Source organism: Eulemur rufifrons, chromosome 15, assembly GCF_041146395.1.
Source record: "Eulemur rufifrons isolate Redbay chromosome 15, OSU_ERuf_1, whole genome shotgun sequence".
In the NCBI taxonomy this organism is placed as follows: Eukaryota; Metazoa; Chordata; class Mammalia; order Primates; family Lemuridae; genus Eulemur; species Eulemur rufifrons.
In genome coordinates, this window is record NC_090997.1 from 24557503 (window position 1) to 24579840 (window position 22338).

At 37.3% G+C, this 22338-nt stretch overlaps 1 protein-coding gene across 1 annotated transcript in view; it reads left to right on the forward strand.

Moving 5' to 3' along the window:
• Positions 1-11943, forward strand: part of LOC138395945 (DNA primase large subunit-like) — a 76182-nt gene extending 64239 nt beyond the window's left edge. The window contains exons 6-7 of the mRNA XM_069489062.1: positions 3880-3948; positions 11376-11943. Coding sequence (XP_069345163.1) covers positions 3880-3948; positions 11376-11600 — 294 coding nt within the window. The 3' untranslated portion in view covers positions 11601-11943. The remainder of the gene's footprint in view (positions 1-3879; positions 3949-11375) is intronic.
• Positions 11944-22338: the final 10395 nt, after the last annotated feature.

Here is a 22338-nt window from a genome sequence, read left to right on the forward strand (position 1 = left end):
TGTGTTCCCCTGCCCCACTCTGTTTCTGACCCTTGCTCAGGGCCAGTCCCTCGCTGCCAGCCTTGAAGAGCTATCTCTGTAACAAGGGCCAAGGTCAGTTTGAAGGAGAAACGTCTGGGTCTTCAGATGCTGTGCTGAGGGAAACATGTCAAATAGTTGCCCTGACTACACCTTCATTCTGACTTCTTTCCCTTGTGGAGCGTTTTGATTTTGACCCCAATTCTGTTCCACAGAGTCCACCTCAGGCATCTGTCCTTGGATTTTGGCGTTTGTTTGCCAGGTTTCTAATTTTGCTTCTATATCACAAACTGAATTTTAGTGTCTTGCTCATACCTTAACTCTTCCTTCCTGTTCCCTGATTTTCAGCTTTGTATTTCCTGCCTTGAAGTCATCCAGCCCATCAGCAAGATGTATTAGCACCATCCTCAAAATAGAGACACCTGCAGAATAGTTAATATAATGCTTACCGGTGATGTTCATTTCAGAAAAATTTAACAAAATGAGGTACAGAAAAAGTCTCAAGTTGCATTCCATATACAAATGCTAGAACATCAGAATCACTTGTGAAAATTTTGCAGTCAGCAAATCGGGTGTGGATCTACGATGTTGCTAACACTAAAAGAGACTTGAGGTGTCGTACTAATGTTACTGCACAGAAAGCAAATGTTGGCTAATCATGTTGTTTAGTGGCTAGTGAGTGCTATTTTTGGTATTTCACATTTATTTTATGTGATAGTTTGTTTCTTATATATTGGCATTTTCCTGAGTTTTACAACGAGTTAGTTTTATTTAGGAAATCAGTCAGGCTGAGCAGGAGGAGGAGGTAGGGTTGCACGTAATGCATTAATTTAAGACACTGGGTTTTGGTGGATGGGTAATACTGTTAAATAGAAGGAAAAAGTTCTAGTGTTCAATAGTTCAATAGGGCAACTATAGTTACAATAATTTATTATATTTCAGAATAGCTAGAAGTTTTCAAATGTTCCCAACATAAAGCAATGATAAATGTTTCAGGTCAATCATGTCCCAATTACCCTAATTTGATCATTACATGTTATATGCTTGTATTAAAATATAACATTTACTCCATGAATATGTATAATTATGTATCAATAAAGAATTAAAAAAAAAACCACTGGGGAACAGATTCCGATTGAGCATTTTCATGCTGAACATGTGATTTTTCAGAAACAGTTTATGACAGTTAAGTGGGAAATGATTCTGTCTCCAAATCTGACCACTTTTCACCACCACTGCTGTTACCACCCTGGTCCCAGGACTGATCATTTATTCCCTGGATTCTTGTAATGAGCTCCCTGTTTCTACACCTGCCCTTTCCGATCTGTTCCCAGTGCAGCAGGCAGAATGATCCTGTTGAAAACGTAAGTCAGTTCCCTTTACTCCTGTGCTTAGCACAGTGCTGTCGCTCCCCACTGTACTCAGAGAGAAAACCAAACTTCAGTCATTGGGCCACAAGAACTTCTCTTTTTTTTTTTTTTTTTTTTTGCTTTTCCTATATCTCTGTAATACAGATCACGATCTTAAATTAAAATATTTATTTTTATTAGTTGGATTAAGTCTTTCTGTGGTAAATGGCCCCTATGAGACAGACACCTTAAGAAGATATATTTCTTCATCTCTGAAATGAAGACAACATCTACCATTAATACCTGCTCACCTCAAAGCAGTCTTTTTCTTGGATTTCTTATTAGCTCATTTTTCGGTCCTCTGTATTTCTGTTACTTGGTATTCTCTCTTCTCTTCCTCTCTACCTCATCCCCATAGGCCTAAATTTGTGTCTGTCTTTGAACAGCGTTTGTGGCCAAAGGGGGAAAAAACCCTCTACTGTCTTTTCTTCTCATCACACCTTTACATATGTACAGAAACTTTCATTCACCTCAAATATGCTGCGACATGACTGGTGAAGTTAAGGATAGATGGTTGGGTGATGTATTTGTAGATGGTAGGCAAATTTCCAATAAAAATTCTTCCTAAAATGATAAAGGAAACAGTCAATTATTTTTGTTAAGGAAGAGCCCTCCCTGGGAGTGGAGTGGGGGGGGAGGTGGAGATTGTTGTGCGATTAATCTAAATTTAATTTTTTTTATAGAACCTAAAATTTCCAGTAAATCTCCTTTTCTCACACTCTGTGGCTTGTGTGTCAGTTGTCCTTAATAACGTTTTTACATATTTGACTATCAGGCAACTATTTTTATTAATGTTTCTTCATAGCATGTTTCCCAAACATATATATTAGTTTGTATGTACATAATGTTACATATTTCCTTTGCAAGGAAGATATTCAAAGGTATTACTTCTGTTTTACATACATAGAACAAGAAATTTATATACATAGAATGTTAGATTCATTGTTTTGTTTTTACGTAAAAGGAACTTACTACATAGTTGAACTTTTTTATTTCTATGAATTAATTTTCTCTTCAGGTAATTTATGACATGATTTAAAGCTTAAATTTATGTTTGAAGTCTTTACTTCTCCAAAATTCTAATTCACAGATATTAATATATTGTTATTATTGATGTTTGTCAATAATTATTTGCATGTTTATTTCCATACAATTTAAAAATCTGTGTAAAAGCATGAGAGAATAGGAGCTACGGTGTTAGCATTACTTGGAAAACTTGATACTTTCTTCATTTTAAAATTTGTCATTCATTTCAAATTGATGTATTTTTAATTTTTGCTCTAATAATTCAAGAAAAGTAGACAGGTCAAATGAATTCTGTGATTGGTTGGCATTTACACAGGTCTTCCATAAGATTTAATAACAGGTGACATCAAATCAGAAAAGTAATCTATAAGACAATCAGAAAAACAATCTTTTAAGCACATTCTTGTCAGTATGGTGTGGTGCCCATTCTGCAACTGTAATCTCTTTGTGTATCTGTCAAAAGATGTAAAGCTATATTGAATAATGAGGATGGCAGGAATTTGAGACTTCGTGTTCATTTCTTTTTGTGACAGGAAGTTCAGCCTTTTGAAAAGGGATAGAAATTAACATTTCTCCAGAATTATGTTTCCCTTTATTTGAGGTTCTCTCTTAATTCCAGCATTTTACTGTGTTTGATAAATAGGCCAAATATATATTTTCTTTATTTGGGGATGTGGGGCGGTGATGAAACTTCACAGATTTCAACTGGCATTGCACTCTGCTGATAAGGGTGGGAGTTCGCACCACTCTAAAGAGATTACATGAAGTAGAATTGGAAAGCAAATCGTATTTACAAAAGATAGGATGATGCTCCTAATAGGTGTTCAGAATAGACTATTCACTCTTGTATTCTGCTGAGCTTTACCAGAAATAACTTCATTTCAAAAAGGACAAATCTGATTGATGGTAAAAGCATTCCCTCTTCACAGATACTCATCCAAAGGGTTTCCATTAAATTTTCCTGATGGGCACACAGCAGTATTTTATGCTGTATCTGTATAAACTAGTAATGTGGAAAATAAAAATCTAAATAGTAAGCTTGATTGCTTCATGCACCAACCATTAGATTGCTAGATTTATATCTACAATTTTGGAAGAGATGTTGCAATATGATGTTCTGACAATAACTGTCAAAGTCATAATGCCAGGATCTATTTTCATCTTGTTGTCGAGGTAAAGTTATTAAAATGCACAGTTGGTAGGTCAGAAAGATCACTTACTATCTCTTGTCCTCTGTCGTTTAATGCTGACCTAAACCACTACTGTATAATGTCAGAATTATCACAGTGTCCGGGCTGCAGAAGTACAACATGCTACATGATTTATTGCATTTCCTGTCTGGAATGAAGATTACAAAAATGCCAAGCTACAGTGGCTTAGAAGAAACTTAATTTCTAATTTTTCTCTTTTTCCTCCTTTATTTTAGATTCTGGATTTAGTAAAGGGTACACATTACCACATAGCCTGTCAGAAATACTTTGAGATGACACATAATGTAAGTAAATTTTTTTACTTTATAACCTATTCTTTGTCTTTTGTTACTCTCTATCTCATTCAGGGTTTTTAGTTGCAGCAATGGAAACCACTGTAGGTAGCTATTTTCAGCAGAACGAGATTTATTACATGGTATTAAGTAACTTAAAAAATTTATAGAAGGGCCAGAGAACTAAGCTTGGATGCTGCAGAACCAGGAATATTGGAACTAGAAGAAGCTACATCATGAGAAAACCTTACTTTACTGCAGCTGCCACCTACCACTCCGTATCTAGGGATGAGACCAAGGGTCCGTAAACTTTTTCTGTAAAGAACCAATTTGTAAAAAATTTAGGCTTTGTGGTCCAACCTTGCCATTGTAGTGAAAAAGCAGCCACAGAAAATATGTAAATGAATAGGTGTGACTCTAACCCAGTAGAGGGTTGTTTATAAAAATAGATAGGGTCCAGATTTGACCCACAGGCTTTAATGTGCCAATCCCTGGACTAAATCTAGAACCTTTGCCACAGCTTCCCGGAAGAACCAAAGGTTTTTGCCACCTTCCATTCAGAAAATCTTGATCCTTCAACCTCATGTTGTTGTAATCTAACTTCCAAGTCTCATATTTATCTGCATGGCAGAACCTAAATTACATGTGGACCCCAAACTGTAAGGGAGTCAGGGAAATGTATTTGGTTCTTATCTTACCAGCCTCCTTAATACAAAAAGGCCTGCTAGGTTATTGGAGTGAGTGCTGAATGACCCAGTCTGTCTCAAAGTAGGTTCTGAAATGTGTAAAGCAGGGGTCACAAACTCAGGCCTACAGAGATCAGGCAAGTAACCCAAAAAAGTGAAGCTGGCTGAGATTAATACCAGAGAGTAAGGTAGAACTGTGGTACACTGACGAGGTTATGCCATTACAGGCATTCCCACTGACACATTTTAAGGCCTTCTGCAGGCCAACAGAACACATCTGCAGGTCAGATTCAGCCCACTCGGCCCCACTTTGCAACCACTGATCCTGAGCGTGGATGCCTAACCTGGGACAGACATCCAAGAATGGACTTGGGAGGTCCGTGCTCCTCTTGCTGAAACATTTTGTCTCTGAATGCATATGTGCATTTTTGTGGAGTCTGTGGTATTTATCAGGGATCCAAGACCCTCCCAAAAAGATGTTGCATTTATTGAATTCATCATCAGTTACTATGCTAAGTTTTACAATTATTTTTATGTTTCTGTTTAGTTATCACAAAATAATTTGTCTATACTGGTTATATCATTGCAGAATTTCTTGATAAAATATTTCATAGGAAAAGCATATTCTATAACATACCAATAATAATTAAAATAATAATAGTAATACCTGCCAGTATCTATAGAACTCTTAATGTGTGCTAGGCACAGCACTAAATTCTTTGAACCTATTAGCTCTTTTAATTCACACTACAACAAGGTACTATATATATCCCCATTTATGAATAGAACGTAGGCTGAGCAACCAGTGTGAGGTCGTATTGCTAAGAGGGGATGGAACTTGGGTTTGAACCCAGGCTGTCTAACTCATCTGAAAGCTTGTGCTGTTTCATGGTATTTGGTATTGGATTTGCACTGATGACTGGGGAGGTGATTAGCATTTTCCTGTGTAGATTCATAGAATAATAAACATGGAGGGACTTTAGAGGTCATCTGATCCAACCTTTATCGTTCATGTTGTAAAACAAAGGAGGCCTGCCGATTCTAAGTGACTTGCCCTACACACCACAGCTGGTTAATGGACAACCTGGAGCCAGAGCCCCGGTCCGCTGTGGGTCCAGTCCTCTTCTTCTACACCTAACTTGAAAATATTATTCATATTTTAAAACATATTTATGTTTATAAAATTTAAAGGACCAAACATCAAGAAAATAGTAAGCAACAGCAAAATCTCACTAGTTTTATTACAATTGCAATCACACCAGATAAGCCAGCACGAGTTTTGTATGACTCACTCCTCCAAGACCACATTCCTTAATTCGCTGGCTCAGCTTCAGAGTTTTAATTTCATATATGTTCTTAATCATTTGCAGACACTTGTAACTAAGAGGCCCCAGAACTTTCACAAATTGAAGTCTATTATCCAACCTCTTTCCTATTTTAAATAAGATAGAAAAATTAGAGTTAAACATTGAGTTTGTGACATAATCACTGAAAAAGCAGTGTTTTTTTTTACTTCTCAAATCTGCTTTTGTAATAGCTTTCTATTGATTATTCCCATAAGAGTATTGCTATAACACTATTGCTAATTTTTAAGACTTGCCTTAGATGAATGAAGATATTGAAAAAACATGTATCTCAATCCTGCCACGTGTAGAAGTAATCTAATTTAAACCACATATAAATCAATGAAGTAAAAGGCTGTTTGTATTCACTAGCTGTCTCATTATAGGTTCTTTAAATGTATCTTCCTTCATTTATTACCTTTTCTAATGTAAAAATAGAATCTATTTTTGTCAGGTTTCTGCCTTCCTGTGCCCCCCCCCCCCCCACCAAATAAAACCCTATGTTTATTTTCCTGAGGCCTCTGTGATCAAACTCGCTTAAATGAAAGTTTTGAAAATGAACCAGTTAATTGATACCATTTGCAGCAGCACTGTGATAGTTCCATATGGCTGTTTTGGTAATACCAGCTGCCTCATTATAAGCTGTCATTGCAAAACCTCTTGATTAAAACCCAAATATCCCATAGGTAAAACAATATTGCTTTCATTCCTTCAAAATCTACATTTGCAGTGGCAGAAATATGAGATCCATGTTTGTGTGAAGGTCATTGTGTGCAAAATGTGCTGATTCCAAGCAAATGTCTGAGAGATATTCATTTAGTATATGTCAAAAGCTGGCCTGCTTAAAACCGGTTTTCCTCAGTATTTTTAGGGATCAGTGTTTAAAATAATTTTATACTGTAGTACATTCTTTACTTTCTCTGTGCTCCATATATAAATGAAAATACTAGGCCTTGTGTAGATTAATCTCTGACTTTTAATTGCAAATAATGTTTTCAGAAATAAACTTGTTTGGACACAGAGTAATTGTGGACACTTATTTTCTAAATAGCTGAGCATAATTTTTCCCCACCATATAAATCTCTACAGAAATCTTGTTAAAACCTATCAAACATTTTCCTGCCATCTTAAACAGGATATATGAAAAACAATTAAGGCTTTTTATAACAACAACTCAGGGTCATCATTATGGATATCAGTTAGAATGCTGGGCCAGCAGCCACCATCATCTCACTTGGATCACTGCGGTAGCTTCCTAACTCATTTCCCAGCTTCTACACATGCCCCGTTCCAATTCTTTCTCCTCCACACAGCTGCTGGGGTGACCTTTAAAATAGAGGAATCTGATCATTTCAGGAACCTGCTTTAAAAAAGCCTTATTAAATGGCCTCTACTTCTCTCAAGATGAAATCTAAAATTTATCACACAGCCTATTAAGGCCTCCAGTCCAGCCCCTCTGCCTCTGGACTCCAGCTAGACTAATCTTGTTTCAGACCCTTTACAGTACTTTGGCTCTTCCAAGCTTAATACGGCAGAATGAAAATGCATCACAGAATTTGCCTTAAAAATCATCAACCACAAAGAAAAATGTCACCAATAGCAACCAAACAAGAAAGGGAGCAAGGAAAGAACCAGAAGATTCATAGTAGACAAAAATCAGGAAAATACTCACTTAATATTTCCAAATGAGAAGTAAATAGCTGCTGGCTCTTGAGCAGAAATAAGCAAAATGGGGGATTTAGATGTAGATACTTCTCTTTCTCTATTCTTTTTCCCAGTTTGGTTTTAAAGGTCTATTTTCATTCTGTTTAGTTTATGCTCTTCTCTTTCCCCCAAAAACCCCTAAGTTTTTTCTTTTTCCCTTGAGAGAGATAAAAAGAAACTTAATGGCAACTATATATACTTTCTTAGAAATAACAGTGAAAGAAAGAATCAAAAGACAAAGAACCCATCCTAAAAGAAAACACAATTCAGTAAAAAGGAAACTGTTCATAATTTCATCTTGCCATCAAGCAACTTAATAGATCACAATGAGCTTAACAAAATAGTTAGGAAAAGCAATTGCAGGCCGAAGAGAGAAAGTTGAGAAACATAACATCATATAGAGCCAAGGTACAAACCCTCATGTCAAGGCCCTAGGCACTGTTTTAGTTGGTTAATAAAAAATATTAATTAAAATAAGGATTCATAAAAAATGCATATGTTCCTTAAATATTACATTTTAACGTTAAGACATTTAAATGTCATTCATTTGCTAATCTTTTGATGTAAGGGCAAGGTCTTTTGTTTAAGTATAGCTTAGTGATTGGAATTCTATTTCATCTGTCTTTCATAAACCATAGCCATAATATGCCATCAATAGTTTCCAGTGTGGGCTTCTTTAAAGTGGAAAAGGAACTTAATAATATATACAAAGCAATATGATCTTATGCCCTGTTCTTCTGGGAATTCAACTTTTTTTTAAAGTGACTTGCCTTTCTTGAGCCTTTCTACATTTAATTTAGATTTCGCAGAACCAACAGCTCTTTCTTTTAACATTCATATTTCTTTAGTTTTCCCATAGCAACCCTATCATATAGCACTATTATCTTCATTTCACGGAAGAAACTTGAGACTTAAAAAGATTATCATATTTCATTTTGTCCACACTGAAGTCTAATAATTCAGAGTTGTCTTCTGTGATAGAGGTATTGAAAACTTTAACAACTTGAAGCAAGATGTAGAAAATCCCCAATGTGTTATTATAGCACAAGGTATTAGATTCTTTTTGCATGAAATACTATATTTTTTATAATCTTTAAAGCCTAGTTTAGCTCTAGAAATAATTATAATGAAGAGATCATTGTCAATTTATTTGACTTAGCATAAAACCTGTTATAACAGCTTTCAGAGCAACTAAATGATCTAGTCAAAAGGCCTGACTTTTAATTCAGACAAAACCAGTTACTAGTTCTAGGACTTTGAGTAAACCATGTATTCTCTTTAGGCCTCAGTTTCCTAATCTGCATGGAGGAGGTTCAATTTAACAGATCCCAAGGATCTCCTAACCTCTAATTTTTTCTATTTATAAAATGTAAAGCCTTCTGATTGAAATGTCTTAGGGAATAAACTTACTTTTTGTGGAACACTTTGCAAAATGCAAAGTTTATATCAGATCTCCCAGTTTTTAATGAATTGGGTGAAAATCAAATATAATATAAAAGTTCACAAATGACTCCATTGTTAACAAAAATTATAGATGTATCCTAAACATTCAGGAAACATTTTGAAATTAAGCAACCAAGTTTAAAAAAAAAAAGTAAAGCAAAGAGAAACGTTTTTTAGTGTACAGACTGATTTTAAGAGACTTAGATCACTATCTGTTACACACTAAAGTTACTATAAAATTATTGGCCCAACATATATTAACTTATTAAAGAGAATCAGAGAATCTTGGGGTGCTGAAATATTACCAGAAAAGACCCTGTTTCTGTTTATTGATGAACCCATCAGGAGGGTTCATTCTGGACCATAACAACAACTCCTTTTCCCCCTGCCAATTCATTTTAATCTACCAGAAGAGTATGCATAGCTCTAATCACACCACCTCCCTTCTTAAGGATTTTTACTGACTCCCTGTTGCCTAGCGAATTGAGTCTACACTACTTACCCTGGTTTTCAAGGCTCTCAGAGGTCTGGTCCCTGCTTGTCTTTCCAACCTCATTTCCTATTCCCTTTTCTGTGCTTTTTGCACCAGGCCATGTGAACTACTTGCTTTCCCAGGACATTTCCTCTTTGCCTTGCTCCTGTGGTCCCACTGTTCGCATTACCGTTTCCCTCATTGTCCCAGCTTTTCACTGTCTCCATCTTTCCAGACTCAACTTGAATAGCACTTCCCTTACAAAGCTTCCTTGATCTCTGCAGCTGGAATTTCTCTCTACTGTGGAGTCTGATGGGCCTTTATCTGTGACCCTTATCACTTCTCCATTCTTGGCAGAGGTTTTTAAATATATGACTTACTGGGCTGGAAATTTCTTGAGTTAGTCTTAGTCAAATGCATTCTTATATTCTGCAAATAAATTAGCTTATAACATGGGCTTGTACTTAGTAAGTCTTCAATTAACATGTGAAATGTGTGACTGGTGTACACTGGCTATTTCGGGGCCCAATTCACCAAACATTTATTAGATACCTACTGTGTGCAAGTCACTTCATACAAAAAGTGAGATGTAAAAAGATTGGTAAATATAAGGTAGATGGACAGAAGAAGTGTAATGGCTTCTTAGTTTCCAAAAAAATATAAAGTGAAAATACCACCCAAAAAACCACAACAAAGTAACTAACAAGAAAAATGATTTGTCAGTGCCACATGCAGGAGGCAGGAAGGCAGGGATTTGAAACCGCCGAAAGCAAAAACCTCAGATAAGGGGAAATTAGTGTAATGCATAATTTGAAATGATACTTAAAAGTTTTGTGGTAGTGTTTGAGAAAAGAAATAGCATAATACTATGAACGTAGGCATGTTAGTATTAAGTCACAGAAAAAATTAAAAGAAAAAAAATTCTATAAAAAGACCAGGGAAAGCTCAAGATTACAATGAAGAAATTACATTGAATTAGGTTGCTTTTTCAGAGTTTATAGTATACTAAATGAGATTACATATGCCAGACTATAAATAAGCTCTAAAATATGAATGGTCTCAGGGACCAGTATCAGAATGTTCAAAAGTGATTTTAAGATCACTTTTCTTTAAACAAATAATTATTGGCCTACAATGTGCTAGACCTTTTGCTTGGAACTGGGGATACAACAATGAATCACACAGGTCCCTAACCTGTGCATCACGGATACACAATGTGGCACACATATGCACACACCCAGGCTTGTTTCCCAAACATACGTTTATTACTTTCTTCCAATTTTTTCTTTTGAGGTAATCGTCGACCAGAATTGGTAATGGTTTGGATATTGCCAGAGTTGAGGGCATGGTGTGGATGGGAGGTAGGGTGCTGGGGAGGTGAGAGACAGGTGTCCAGTGTGCCCCCAAAATGGATGGTGATACCAGCGCCTGAGAGCAAAGGGCAGGGGCGAGGAGAAAGGATTAGTTTCATATTGAGTGTGAGCGGCCTTGGAGCCGTCCTAGATGTTTGAGTAGGCACTGCATGTGGAACTCAAGCTGGACAGGAACTAGAAACAAGTGCAGAGGTTTGGGCTGAAAATATAAACGGCAGGAGTCATTAATGTCCAGGTATTAGTTGAAACTCCTTCTGAATGAAACGGTGCAAGTAGTAGATTGAGTATTATGGACTAGAACAGTTAGGATCGATGTTTTCGGTATTAAGTTTTGAATGAAGGCTGGGACAGATTTTGAAACTCCTGTATTTATAGCTTTGCTGTGTATTAATGTGTGTAAATTTGCTTCCTTGTACAGGTGGATGATTGTGGCTTTTCTTTGAATCATCCTAATCAGTTCTTTTATGAGAGTCAACGTATTCTAAACGGAGGTAAAGACATCAAGAAGGAAGCTGTCCAACCAGAAACCCCTCAACACAAACCAAATGTCCAGAAAACCAAGGATGCATCATCTGCTCTGGCCTCTTTAAATTCCTCTCTGGAAACGGAAATGGAAGGAATAGAAGATTACTTTAGCGAATGATTCTCGAGCAGTTTAGCAACCCCTTTCCTCTCTAGCCTTCATTACTACTTTTATGATTCTGCCTTTTTCTTTTTTAACTTTAACTTCTCCCTTTACCCCTCCCCAGTCCATTCACATATATACACACGCATTAGGAAACCATGCTTGCGGGTAAAAACACAGAACCCCACTATGTTTTGCTTTGACAAAAGGGAGGACGAAGAGTTTCTGTTAAATTCTGTCACTTGAATGGTATGATTTAAGTTCTATTTTAGGAGATAAAAACAGCATTCTGAACTGATTAAAGTCCAGAAATACAGCTAAAACCACTTTTATTTTAACCCTTATCACTTTGTCATTTTGACCCATTCGTTTGCCCATTTTTGTTAATAAATATCAAAATGTACCTGACTGTGTCTGTGTGTAACTGGGAGAATCTTATTGTGTCTTAAGATTGGACATGGCCTCAGTTTTTAAAGTAGCACTTTGGGAGATTGTTTGGAGGTTCTAGCAGGGGAGCGCAGCTACTCGTATACCCTCGGCCGAAAAAGGGTCCTCTTCTATCCCTCTATCAGGGAAGGTCGTCCTCTTCCAGCGATGGAGCGACCGAGCACGCAGCTCTGGGAGGGACGCACATGGAGCGGTGAGGGAGGAAGGGGACACCCGCCTAGCCAGCCAGATCAGCCGAATCAACCCTGGCGATCAATGGGGTGACAGATGTCGCAGCCAGATCGCCCTCACATCCTTAAAGTGGCACTTTGGAACATCCAACACACTGCTAATCACCACTGAAAATTTTAAATTGTTTCCTTTTTTTTTTTTTTTTGATTATTGTTTTTTTAGCTGACTTATTTGTGGTAATTCTACATCAGCAAGGAAAACTTTGGCCCCTTTGGGTAGCAACAAACTCTACTGAAATGAATTGTGACTTAGGAATTAAAAAAACAGAATTTGTATAGGCAGTTATATTTATTACAGAAGAGGAGTTTTTTTAATGTAAAATAATGACACTTCTTATCTGCTGTCATGTTTTCATTCACTCTGGGGGCAGGTTCATGAAGACTAGACAATTTCTGAAGCAAGAAGTTCCTACGTCTAGCATGTTTATTTATTATACCCTCCGCTTCCATGTCTGATTACTTCTGTGGTTGCTGTGAATTACCAAATAGGTTTGGTAACCTCATTAGCTTCGGGAATGAGTACGCTGATATTCATAGTACCCCGCCCCCCTCCTTTCAGTGCCAGCAGCAGAATTTAGTAAATGCTGCGGAGGACTGTACATACAAGATGAATGCCCTGCTCGGTTTGCCTGCTTTTGGCAAGGAGGGAAGGTTGGGGTGGATCACCCTGGCACTTCATGCCTTGCAGAGCAGTGTCACTGTGGATGCCCCTATCTGACTTCCTCCCAGGCTCTCTACTCACTCACCCAGAGTTTGGGCGGCTCTTAGGAACCCCATTTTGAAACGTAACTCTTCCTCACTTGTTACCTTGGAATATGTGAAAAATATTGGTCTATTTCTGTCCTCTTTTCCTGGTACAGAGGGGTAGAGGGGTCCTTTTCCTTTATCCTTTTGAATCAGACATGTAACTAAATTAAAAAGAGGATGTTTTCAGAAAACTGAACTATTAGAAAAGCCACATTTTTAATCCTGTGATGAACTACATCAATATGAAAGATTTAAACATGATCAGATCATCAGAACCTAAAAATGTCAACTGTATCGGGTTTTTATTTTACGCTTCTGAGTCAAAGATTTCATGGAATATTTAGTAACGTACAATTAAATGAAATACTATCTGAACTTTTACTTGTCTTGGTGAATTATCATCACCTAGTTTGGAAAATAGTATTATTCCACTACAAATTACCCCTATAAATCTCTCCCTTCTGAAACCATCTGCTGCTCCCTTCATCATTTGTAGTTCTCAACAGGCATCTGGTGATTGCCTACCACTTTATCCATGAACTGCAAAACCACAAGTCTTTTTTTTTTTTTTTTAATTAAGAACAAGTGCTACACGGAGCTGTTTTAACCACAGAATTAAGTTAGCCAAGCACAGAAATGCAAGTCTCTGTTGTATTAAAAGAAGGAACGTATTAGACGCACTCTCTGCTGTAGTTCAATGAGAAATCTTATGACATGATGTTTCATATCTGGCAACATTTTGCAAGGCTGTCTTTTTCTACTGCCTCATGCTCTCCTTTTATGGAGCCTGTGCTCCCACCAGCTAAAAGGACAGAGCCATTAACAGCATGGCAGATGTGCCTTAGTGGACTATTTATTTTATACTGGCAGCCCCAAGAATTTGTGTCATCCTACTTGAATGTTTTATAAGTGTCTAGCCAAACTCCAAAATAACACTAGTTTAAATGTGAGTTCTATTACAGGTTCAATTTCTTCATAATAAGGTTTGATCTCCTGTCATGTGTTATACAGAAGAATATAGAAACATTTTGTGAAGTGTATAGATTAGAGGATAGGGAATAGAGGTGTATAAAAGAAGATAAAAATTAATGCTTTTTTGGTGCTTTTTGGAGTTAGAAAAAGCAATTTATTTTTCATGCTTCACAGATCTTGACAATTTTGATTTGTTTTCTTTGAGAGCAGACCTGTTTGAATTGGATGATGTAGGAAGAACCCAAAAGCAAAATCAAAAGCCAACAGCCTCTTTTCAAAACAGTAGCCAGTGAAAAAGAATATGAATCTTCCAGATCTTTTAACTTTTAGTCTTTTATTACCTCTTCGAGGAAGAGAGGCTGTGTGATTATCAAAGACAAAAAAAGAAACAGCAGAAGAAAGAACCTAGGTTGGATAGTTGTAGCTGGTTGAAGCAATGACATTGTTAGCAGAGATTCTGTCATACTTCTTTTATGTTTCTCCATAATGTTTTTCACTCTGCCCATACAGTACAAAACTCTTAATTGCTGTGTGCATAAAAGAACACTAGGAAGGTTTTAAGTAAACTTTTTAGGACTGCTTATAATATTATAGAGTCATTAAAGTGAATAGTTATAGATTTTGAATGAGCTGGGAATGGAATAAAGCAATGGGAAGGATCTTTAATTCACATAGAATTTTAATAAGCTGAGGGATTTCTTGTCTCTCTAAAAGCATACAGGGTGTTTTGCTTGTTACACTTTGCTGTCTTACTGATACTAAGGATCTTTGCAAGCAAACTTCTGTAATTCTTTACAGAGAAGAAAAGAAAACTTCTGGGATTTCAGCTTGAAAGGCGAAATGAGACAACTCTAAAGTTCTGGTTCGGTTAGAGTCTACTGTTTGCAAATTTAATCAAGGTCTTCCACAGGCATCAGCTTGACATTAAATTTAAGTGCCCATTAAAGTGAGAGTTTGACAGCAGTTCTGAATGTGAAGCTCAGTCTGAGGACATCTTTACAGCTGGAAGGGAAAAAAAAAAAGTTGAGAAGCCTCAAACCACTGTGGTAATTAGATCCATTTGTTAACTTCTCTTCTAATGTTGGCAAAGGGAGGGGGAGAAAAGGTTGCCAGGCTGGAATCAGGCGGGCAGTCCAGCGTCCCTGCAGAAATGGGGCACGCACAGGGTCCTGCCTTGCAGAGAGCACGGTCAACATCCTCTCTGACAGATAAGTAAGATGGGGCAATTATTTCAAGAACTCTATTCAGTTTTTCTCCCTTTTAACACAGACAGAAGCAGTGTGTGGAAGTTGTGTTTAGACTACGTGTGCCAGTTTGGTTATAAGGTACCTTGGAAGACACATTATTTGAGAGTGGACCTCTAGTGGTACACTGTTGGCCTGAAGAGTTAGTGTTTCTCACAAAGATATCAAACTTACTACATTCAGGTGATTACTTATTTACCCAAAGCATCTGGCTGCCTTTTCGGTATTGGGTTCCTTCGTGATAGATAGCTATTGCCCTAGTCTAAGGCCTCTCACCATAATTGGCATGTAGGCAATTAACTTTGTGGCTATGAAAATCATGTCACTTGTAGGAAATTATCTTCTGACTTCATCTGACTCTCCTGCCAAAAATGATACCATTTCCTGTTATTGGATTTGCTTTCTATCCGGTAAGCTCTTTTTGTCCATTGCTTCATGATTTTATTTTTTTCAAGAATTAGCACTGCAGAACCTTATCAAAGTCTAAAGAATATGTCTGTATATAAATCTACAGTATTTCCCTTGAGCCTTCGATTGTAGTACTGTTTTTGAACGTTGATGAAAAAGTAGTGAAACAACATTGCTAATAAATGTATGATGGATTTTTCAATTCAGACTTGGCATTTCTAGATATACTCATTCACCGTAATAGAACTATGAGGCTCCTTACGGTTTTGTTCTGTTTGGTTTTGCAGTGAAAGAACAGAGAGAAAATAAATTCAACAAATACTGCATTTAATTTAAGATTATTTCTAATGTGGAAACTAACCATCTCGTGCAAATTTTCCAGATTCCCCACGCCCACCATTTTTTAAGAAATTTGTGCTTTCATTTGGGTCATAGAGGATACCAAGGTCTTCATTACTGATTAAAAAGGACATAGTGATACATGCTTCTTTTTTATCTTCCCTTTCATCACCAAGGATTTAATCATGATTTAAACAATTCTCTAGCACCCTTAATACTTGGCTGTCCATAGAGTTTCTGTCTGGTCCTCTTCTCACTCCACGCGTCTCCTTGAGTGATCTCATCCACTCCCATGATATTGCTTTCCATCTATATACAAATAATTTCCAACTGAGAACTACCTCTTGGACAAACCCATCCATCCAGCTACCTCTTGGACCTCTTCATTAGGATGTCCCACTAGTATCTCAAATTTAACGTGTCCAAAATCAAACCTGTTCTCTTTCTTTGTTAACCTTGATGACTTCCTTTCCTACCTTCCCCACACATCCAAGTTCAATTGATTCTGTTTTAATACTAGCATGTCTAAACCAGTGGGACTCAACTGGGGGCAATTTTGCCCTGCAGGAGACATTTGGCAATGTCTGAAGACATTACTGGTTATCACAACAGGAGGGCGGGGAGGGGCTGTTCTTGGCATCCAGTGGACAAAGGCTGAGGATGCTACTAAACAAACTATAGTGCACAGGACAGCCCCCCACAACAAAGAAATGTCTGGCTCACAATGTCAGTACTGCTGAGGTTGAGAGATACTGTTCAAGAGTTTTCTCTCCTCCTTTCTTTGCTTGTACTATGTTAAATTACCCTCTCAGCACTTCTGGTCACAGTGATCTCTTAACTTACTATCCTCATCTCCACTTGCCTACCCTGAACCCTATCCCACATTCTTCTTCAAAATGTAACCCAAGTACTTTATTTCCCCAAAACGTGGCTCTCCATTACCCATATGAGGAAGTCTAGCTGCCTATTATATTGTGTATGAGACCCTCCCCATGACCTGACCCCTGCCTACTTCCCAAGTTCCCTCCATTGCCGTTCACCCCCCCCCCCATTCTATAATCCAATGCAGTGATTCAGCCATTCTGAGCACGGTTTCCCCTGCACATTCACTATGCGCTCTCTCCCCTCTGTTACCCTTACTCTTCCTGCCCTTCCATCCCTTGCCCTGCTAAATATTATTTCTCCTCTAAGGCTCAGATTAGGTACACATTCTTTCAGCCTTCTCTGATGACCCCAGCATGGGTGCATTGTCCCTTTTAGGCCATCTAACGTATGCCATAGATGTTATCATCAAATGATGCCTATAGTCACCCAGTACTTATGCTTACAATCATCTATTTATATATATTTCCCTTCATTATGCTGTAAAACCCTTGAGGACAGGAACTATATCACTTTCTTATTTGAATCCCTAATAATTAGCATTGTCTCTAGTTCTTAGCATGATGCATGACAATCTTGGGCACTCAGTAAACGTGTGGAGTGAATGAATGGTTACTTGCTTATTATCCCACAGGAATCTCAAATTTAAGGTTTCTAAAACCTACCAACAAGGTGTGGAATGGATTCTGGGCGCACCCCGGACCAACCACTTACTATGTGACCTTGGGCAAGCTCCTTAATTTCCCTGTGCTTCATTTGCTTCATGTTTGACATGCGGATGATAATTGCACCTACTTCAATGTGATTCTGTTAGGCACTATTCCATCTACAGCAGGCAGAACACTGTCTGGCACAGGGAAACAGTAAGTATTAGATGTTGCTATCTGACAGCCAACTCTTCCAACAAATGTACCACACGGGTCCTCCCTGTTGGAGGGGTACCATTCTGAGGATCCCTTACCTGGAGTGATCTTCTTATGTGCACCATACTGTGGTAGAGAAAGAAAAGCCACCAAACAAGGTTTTAGCAAAAAGAAATGTCAGTGGACCTACTCCTTTACTGACATACCTTTGTCACCTTTGTGGCCAGGCAAGGTAGATGGAGAGTTGCAAACTATGAAACTGGAGGATTTCCTAGGTATGGCATATACTGTGGTATGAAAAGTTGCTGAAATGGTGTCACAGAGCACTGAGAACTGAGGCAACCTGAGCGTTGGTACATAGAAAGCATGGTAAAATTTTCTCTCTTAGGGTGGTGATATATCAGTGGGCTTACCTATGACTCCCTATGAAAATGATGCCTGTGTGGTACCTGGTCTCCAAGGACCTACAAAGTACTTTTAGGCAGATCAAACCAGGTGCCACCATGGCACTTCTAGAATTGGGTAAGAATAGTAATCATCTGCATTTTCCCTAACAAGGACACTGAAAGGTTAAATTCCACGTGCTGGCTCACAGACTCTGCTCAAATGCGGTGCCGCGACTCCCTGGCTGCGCACTTTCTTCTCCATCATTGGTTTTCACGCCGACGGCCTTAGGACTATCCTTCATGGATGAGCAGCCCAAACTGCAGGCCCCAACTAGACCAACTCTTTTCTATTATCTTTGGCAGGGTAATTAACCCTCTTGCTTCAGTTTCTTCATCTGTAAAATTAGGATAGTAACATTACCTACATCATAGAATTGGTGTGAGATTAAACGAGATGGCCAGTGTCGATTGTTTTGTGCACAGTCTGACACACGGTAAGTCGCTAAGTAATTGTTGGCTATTACTATGCAAAGGTTCTACTATATTTTGTCTTAAATAAAGGCTTATCCAAATAAAATTTAGAAGCTATAATAAATAGAATATTTTGCGTATTAAAGGGTAAGAATTATGTTTTAATTTTCTTTTACAGAATAAAAATTCTAGAACCCTTAGCCCTTCAGATAAAACTATAGAATCTCAGAATTATAAGGGGGTTTCTCTACCAAGATTTCTCCTAACTGTGGTTTCCTTGGCATTATGAAATAATCTAGAAAGAGTAGAGCCAGACCCTCATACAAAGTCATGGGAAGTTTTATATATATGCCTTGTGTTGCCTACCAGTTTCTCAAGAATATGTAACATCATCTCCTGCTTTGGTTAGAGGAGTACATTTTTTTTATTTCAGCTTATTATGGGGGTACAAAAGTTTAGGTTATGTATATTGCCCATGCCCCCTTACCCCCCCGAGTCAGAGCTTCAAGCATGTCCATTTCCCAGACAGTGCCCATCGCACTCATCATGTAGGTATACACCCATCCCCACCCCCTACACATCTGCCCGACACCCAATTGGTGTTATTCCCAAATGTGCACTTAAGTGATGATCAGGGAAACCAATTTGCTGGTGAGTACATGTGGTACTTATTTTTCCATTCTTGGGATACTTCACTTAGTAGAATGGGTTCCAACTCTTTCCAGGAGAACATGAGAGATTCTATATCACCGTTATTTCTTATAGCTGAGTAATACTCCATGGTATACATATACCACATTTTACTAATCCAGGAGTACACTTTTATTCTGTAGTCTACACCATGGTATCTTCCCTGTCATCTCAATTAAATCCCCCTTCTTAAACTATAACAACCTATCTTCCATAAAAAGTGATCTGGGTAGTCAGTCCTAGAGATCAAAGAAAGAAGCTTTAGATTTTTCTGTTTTGGTGTCTTACCCAGCCACTGGTGCTATTATGGTAGATGTCTCCCTGTCAATATCCCTGTTGAGAAGCTAGGAGCTTTGGGGCACATCCAGCGTTTTGGAACTTCGCACACCACTTAAATCTATACACACCTTCCCTAATAATTAGATCTATATATCAAAATAAGATACGCACTAGGTTTATATATACAGCTTCTATCCATACCCATATTGCAGGCGATAAAAAGCACCAAGGCAGAAGAGAATACAGAATACCTCTGTGTAACCTTACCCTTACTGGGGAAAAACAGCCTATTTGTGAAGGTGTTATCCATTGTTCAGCAGAATAAAGTTGCTGAGAAAGGCTCTCTGCAGATTCCTGCCACTTAGACTGGGAGAATACAGCTCACCCCGGATCCATTTGTATAATCCCTCCTTGTAAGCCTGCCTATAGCAGGCTCTTTAGAAGTTTTCTAATTCAATCTCTAAACCAACACAGTAGTTTCACTTATCTGCGGGGGATACATTCCCACGGCCCAGTGGATGCTTGAAACTGTGGGTGTTTCTGAATCCTGTATATACTACATTTTTTTGATCTGATAACTGAGATGGCTACTAGGTGATTAACAGGTAGGTACAGTGTGAATATGCTGGACAAAGGGATGATTCATGTTACAGGCAGGACAGAGCAGGACAGTTTGAGATTTCATCATGCTACTCAGAATGGTGCACAAATTAAAACTTATAAATCGTTTACTTTTGGAATTTTCCATTGAATATTTTCAGACCACTGTTGACTTCAGGTAACTGAAACCTTTGAAAGTGAAACTGTAGATAAGGGGGAAATACTGTTTAGTTAGTATTTTCGGCTTATGGGCCCTGTGGTCTCTGCTGCAACTACTCAACTCTCTTATGATAGTGGAAAAGCAGTGTAGACAATACATAAATAAATGACTATGACTAGATTTGGCCTGAAATGAGCCAGATTTGACCTGTGGGCACAGTTTGCCAATCTGTGACCTAAATGAAAGGGGCAAAATCTTTGAAGGATACAAATTACCAAAACCGACTCAGAAAAGAAGCAGAATACCTGAATATCCCTATATCAATTAAAAGTATAATTTGTAACTTAAAACTTTTCCACACAAAAAATTTCTAGATCCAGATGGCTTCAATGATAAATCCTATCTAATATTGAAAAATATAATGCCAATCCCACACAAACTGTTTTAGAAACTACAGGAGGACAAAACATTTTTCAATTCATTTGGAAATGAGTTGGTTATGAGGCTAGCACTGCCCTGAAACCAAAACCACACAATCACATTACAAGAAAAAAATTATAGACCAATATCTCTCATGAACATAGTGGCAAAAATCCTTAATAAAATATTAGTGATTAAAATCAAGCAATATCTATAAAAAGGGCAATACATTATAACCAAGTGGGGTTTATCCCAAGATTGTAAGGTCAGTTTAACATCCAATAATCAATCAATGTAATTTACCATGTTAACAAAATAAAAGAAAAAATGATCCTTTCAATAGATGCAGAAAAAGCATTTTGCAAAATTCAACATCTATTCATGACAAAAACCCTCAGTAAATAAGCAACAAAGGAAACTTCCTTAATCTGAAAGGGCATCTGTGAAACTCCTAGAGGTAACAATCAAGCTGAATGCTCTTTCCTTTTAAGATCTGGAACAAGACGAGGATATCTATTTTTTTACCACTTCTATTCAACATTGTACTGGAGATCCTAGCTAATGCAGTAGGCAAAAAAAAAAAAAAAAAAAAAAAGAAAGAAGAAAAGAAAGAACAAGAAAAGGAAAGAAAGAAATGAAAGGCATATAGTTTGGAAAAGAAAGAAAGCTATTTTCATTCACCAGTGATGTTGTATATTGAGAAAATCTTATGAAATCTTCAGAAATGTTGCTAGAATGAATAAGTGAGTTTACTAAGATCACAGGAGATAAGGCAATCTACAACAATTACTTAATATATCTTCTATATACTGACAACAAGAAAATAGAAATTGAGAATTTTAAAAACACCATTTAGATAGCATCTAAAACATGAGATACTTAGAAGTAAATATAATATGTGTAAGATCTATAACCAAATACTATAAAACACAGCTGAAAGAAATTAAATAAGACCTAAATAAACGGAAAGATATGCCATGTTCATGGATTAGAAATCTCAATATTGTTTACATCTCAATTTTCTCCAAATTGATCTATAGAGTCAAAGTAATTCCAACCAAAATCCCTACAAAGTTTTTTTTTCTGTACAAATTAGCAAGCTGATACTAAAATCTATTTGAAAAAGCAAAGGATCCAGCAAAGCCAAAACAATTTTGAAAAATAAAAACAAGGTTGGAAGTCTTCCCTCATTGATTTCAAGACTTACTATAAAGCTACAATAATCAAAACAGTTTGGTAGAAGGATAGACATATGATCAAAGATACAGCGAATCTTCCTTACTCATTTTCCTTCTTTTGCTTTAAGTGCAAAAGTAACAGAAAATTCGTACTCAGCTAAAGTCCATTTCCATGTTCTAGCTTCTCTTTGAACCTACTTGCACACACATTAGGAGATAGTTGAAATCTTGAAGTTCTTTGTAACGTTATATATTAATTCAATAAAGCATGCACTATTGTAATTTTCTTCTTAAACTACAGAAGATAACTTAAATTTTTTCAATTACTAGCCAATTACTCAGGCTTATTTTCACAATTTGCCTCTTTATTCAATCATACTGTCTGTCATTTCCTTTCTTTTGTATCTGATAAAAATTTCATTCATAGACTTTCCCATTGT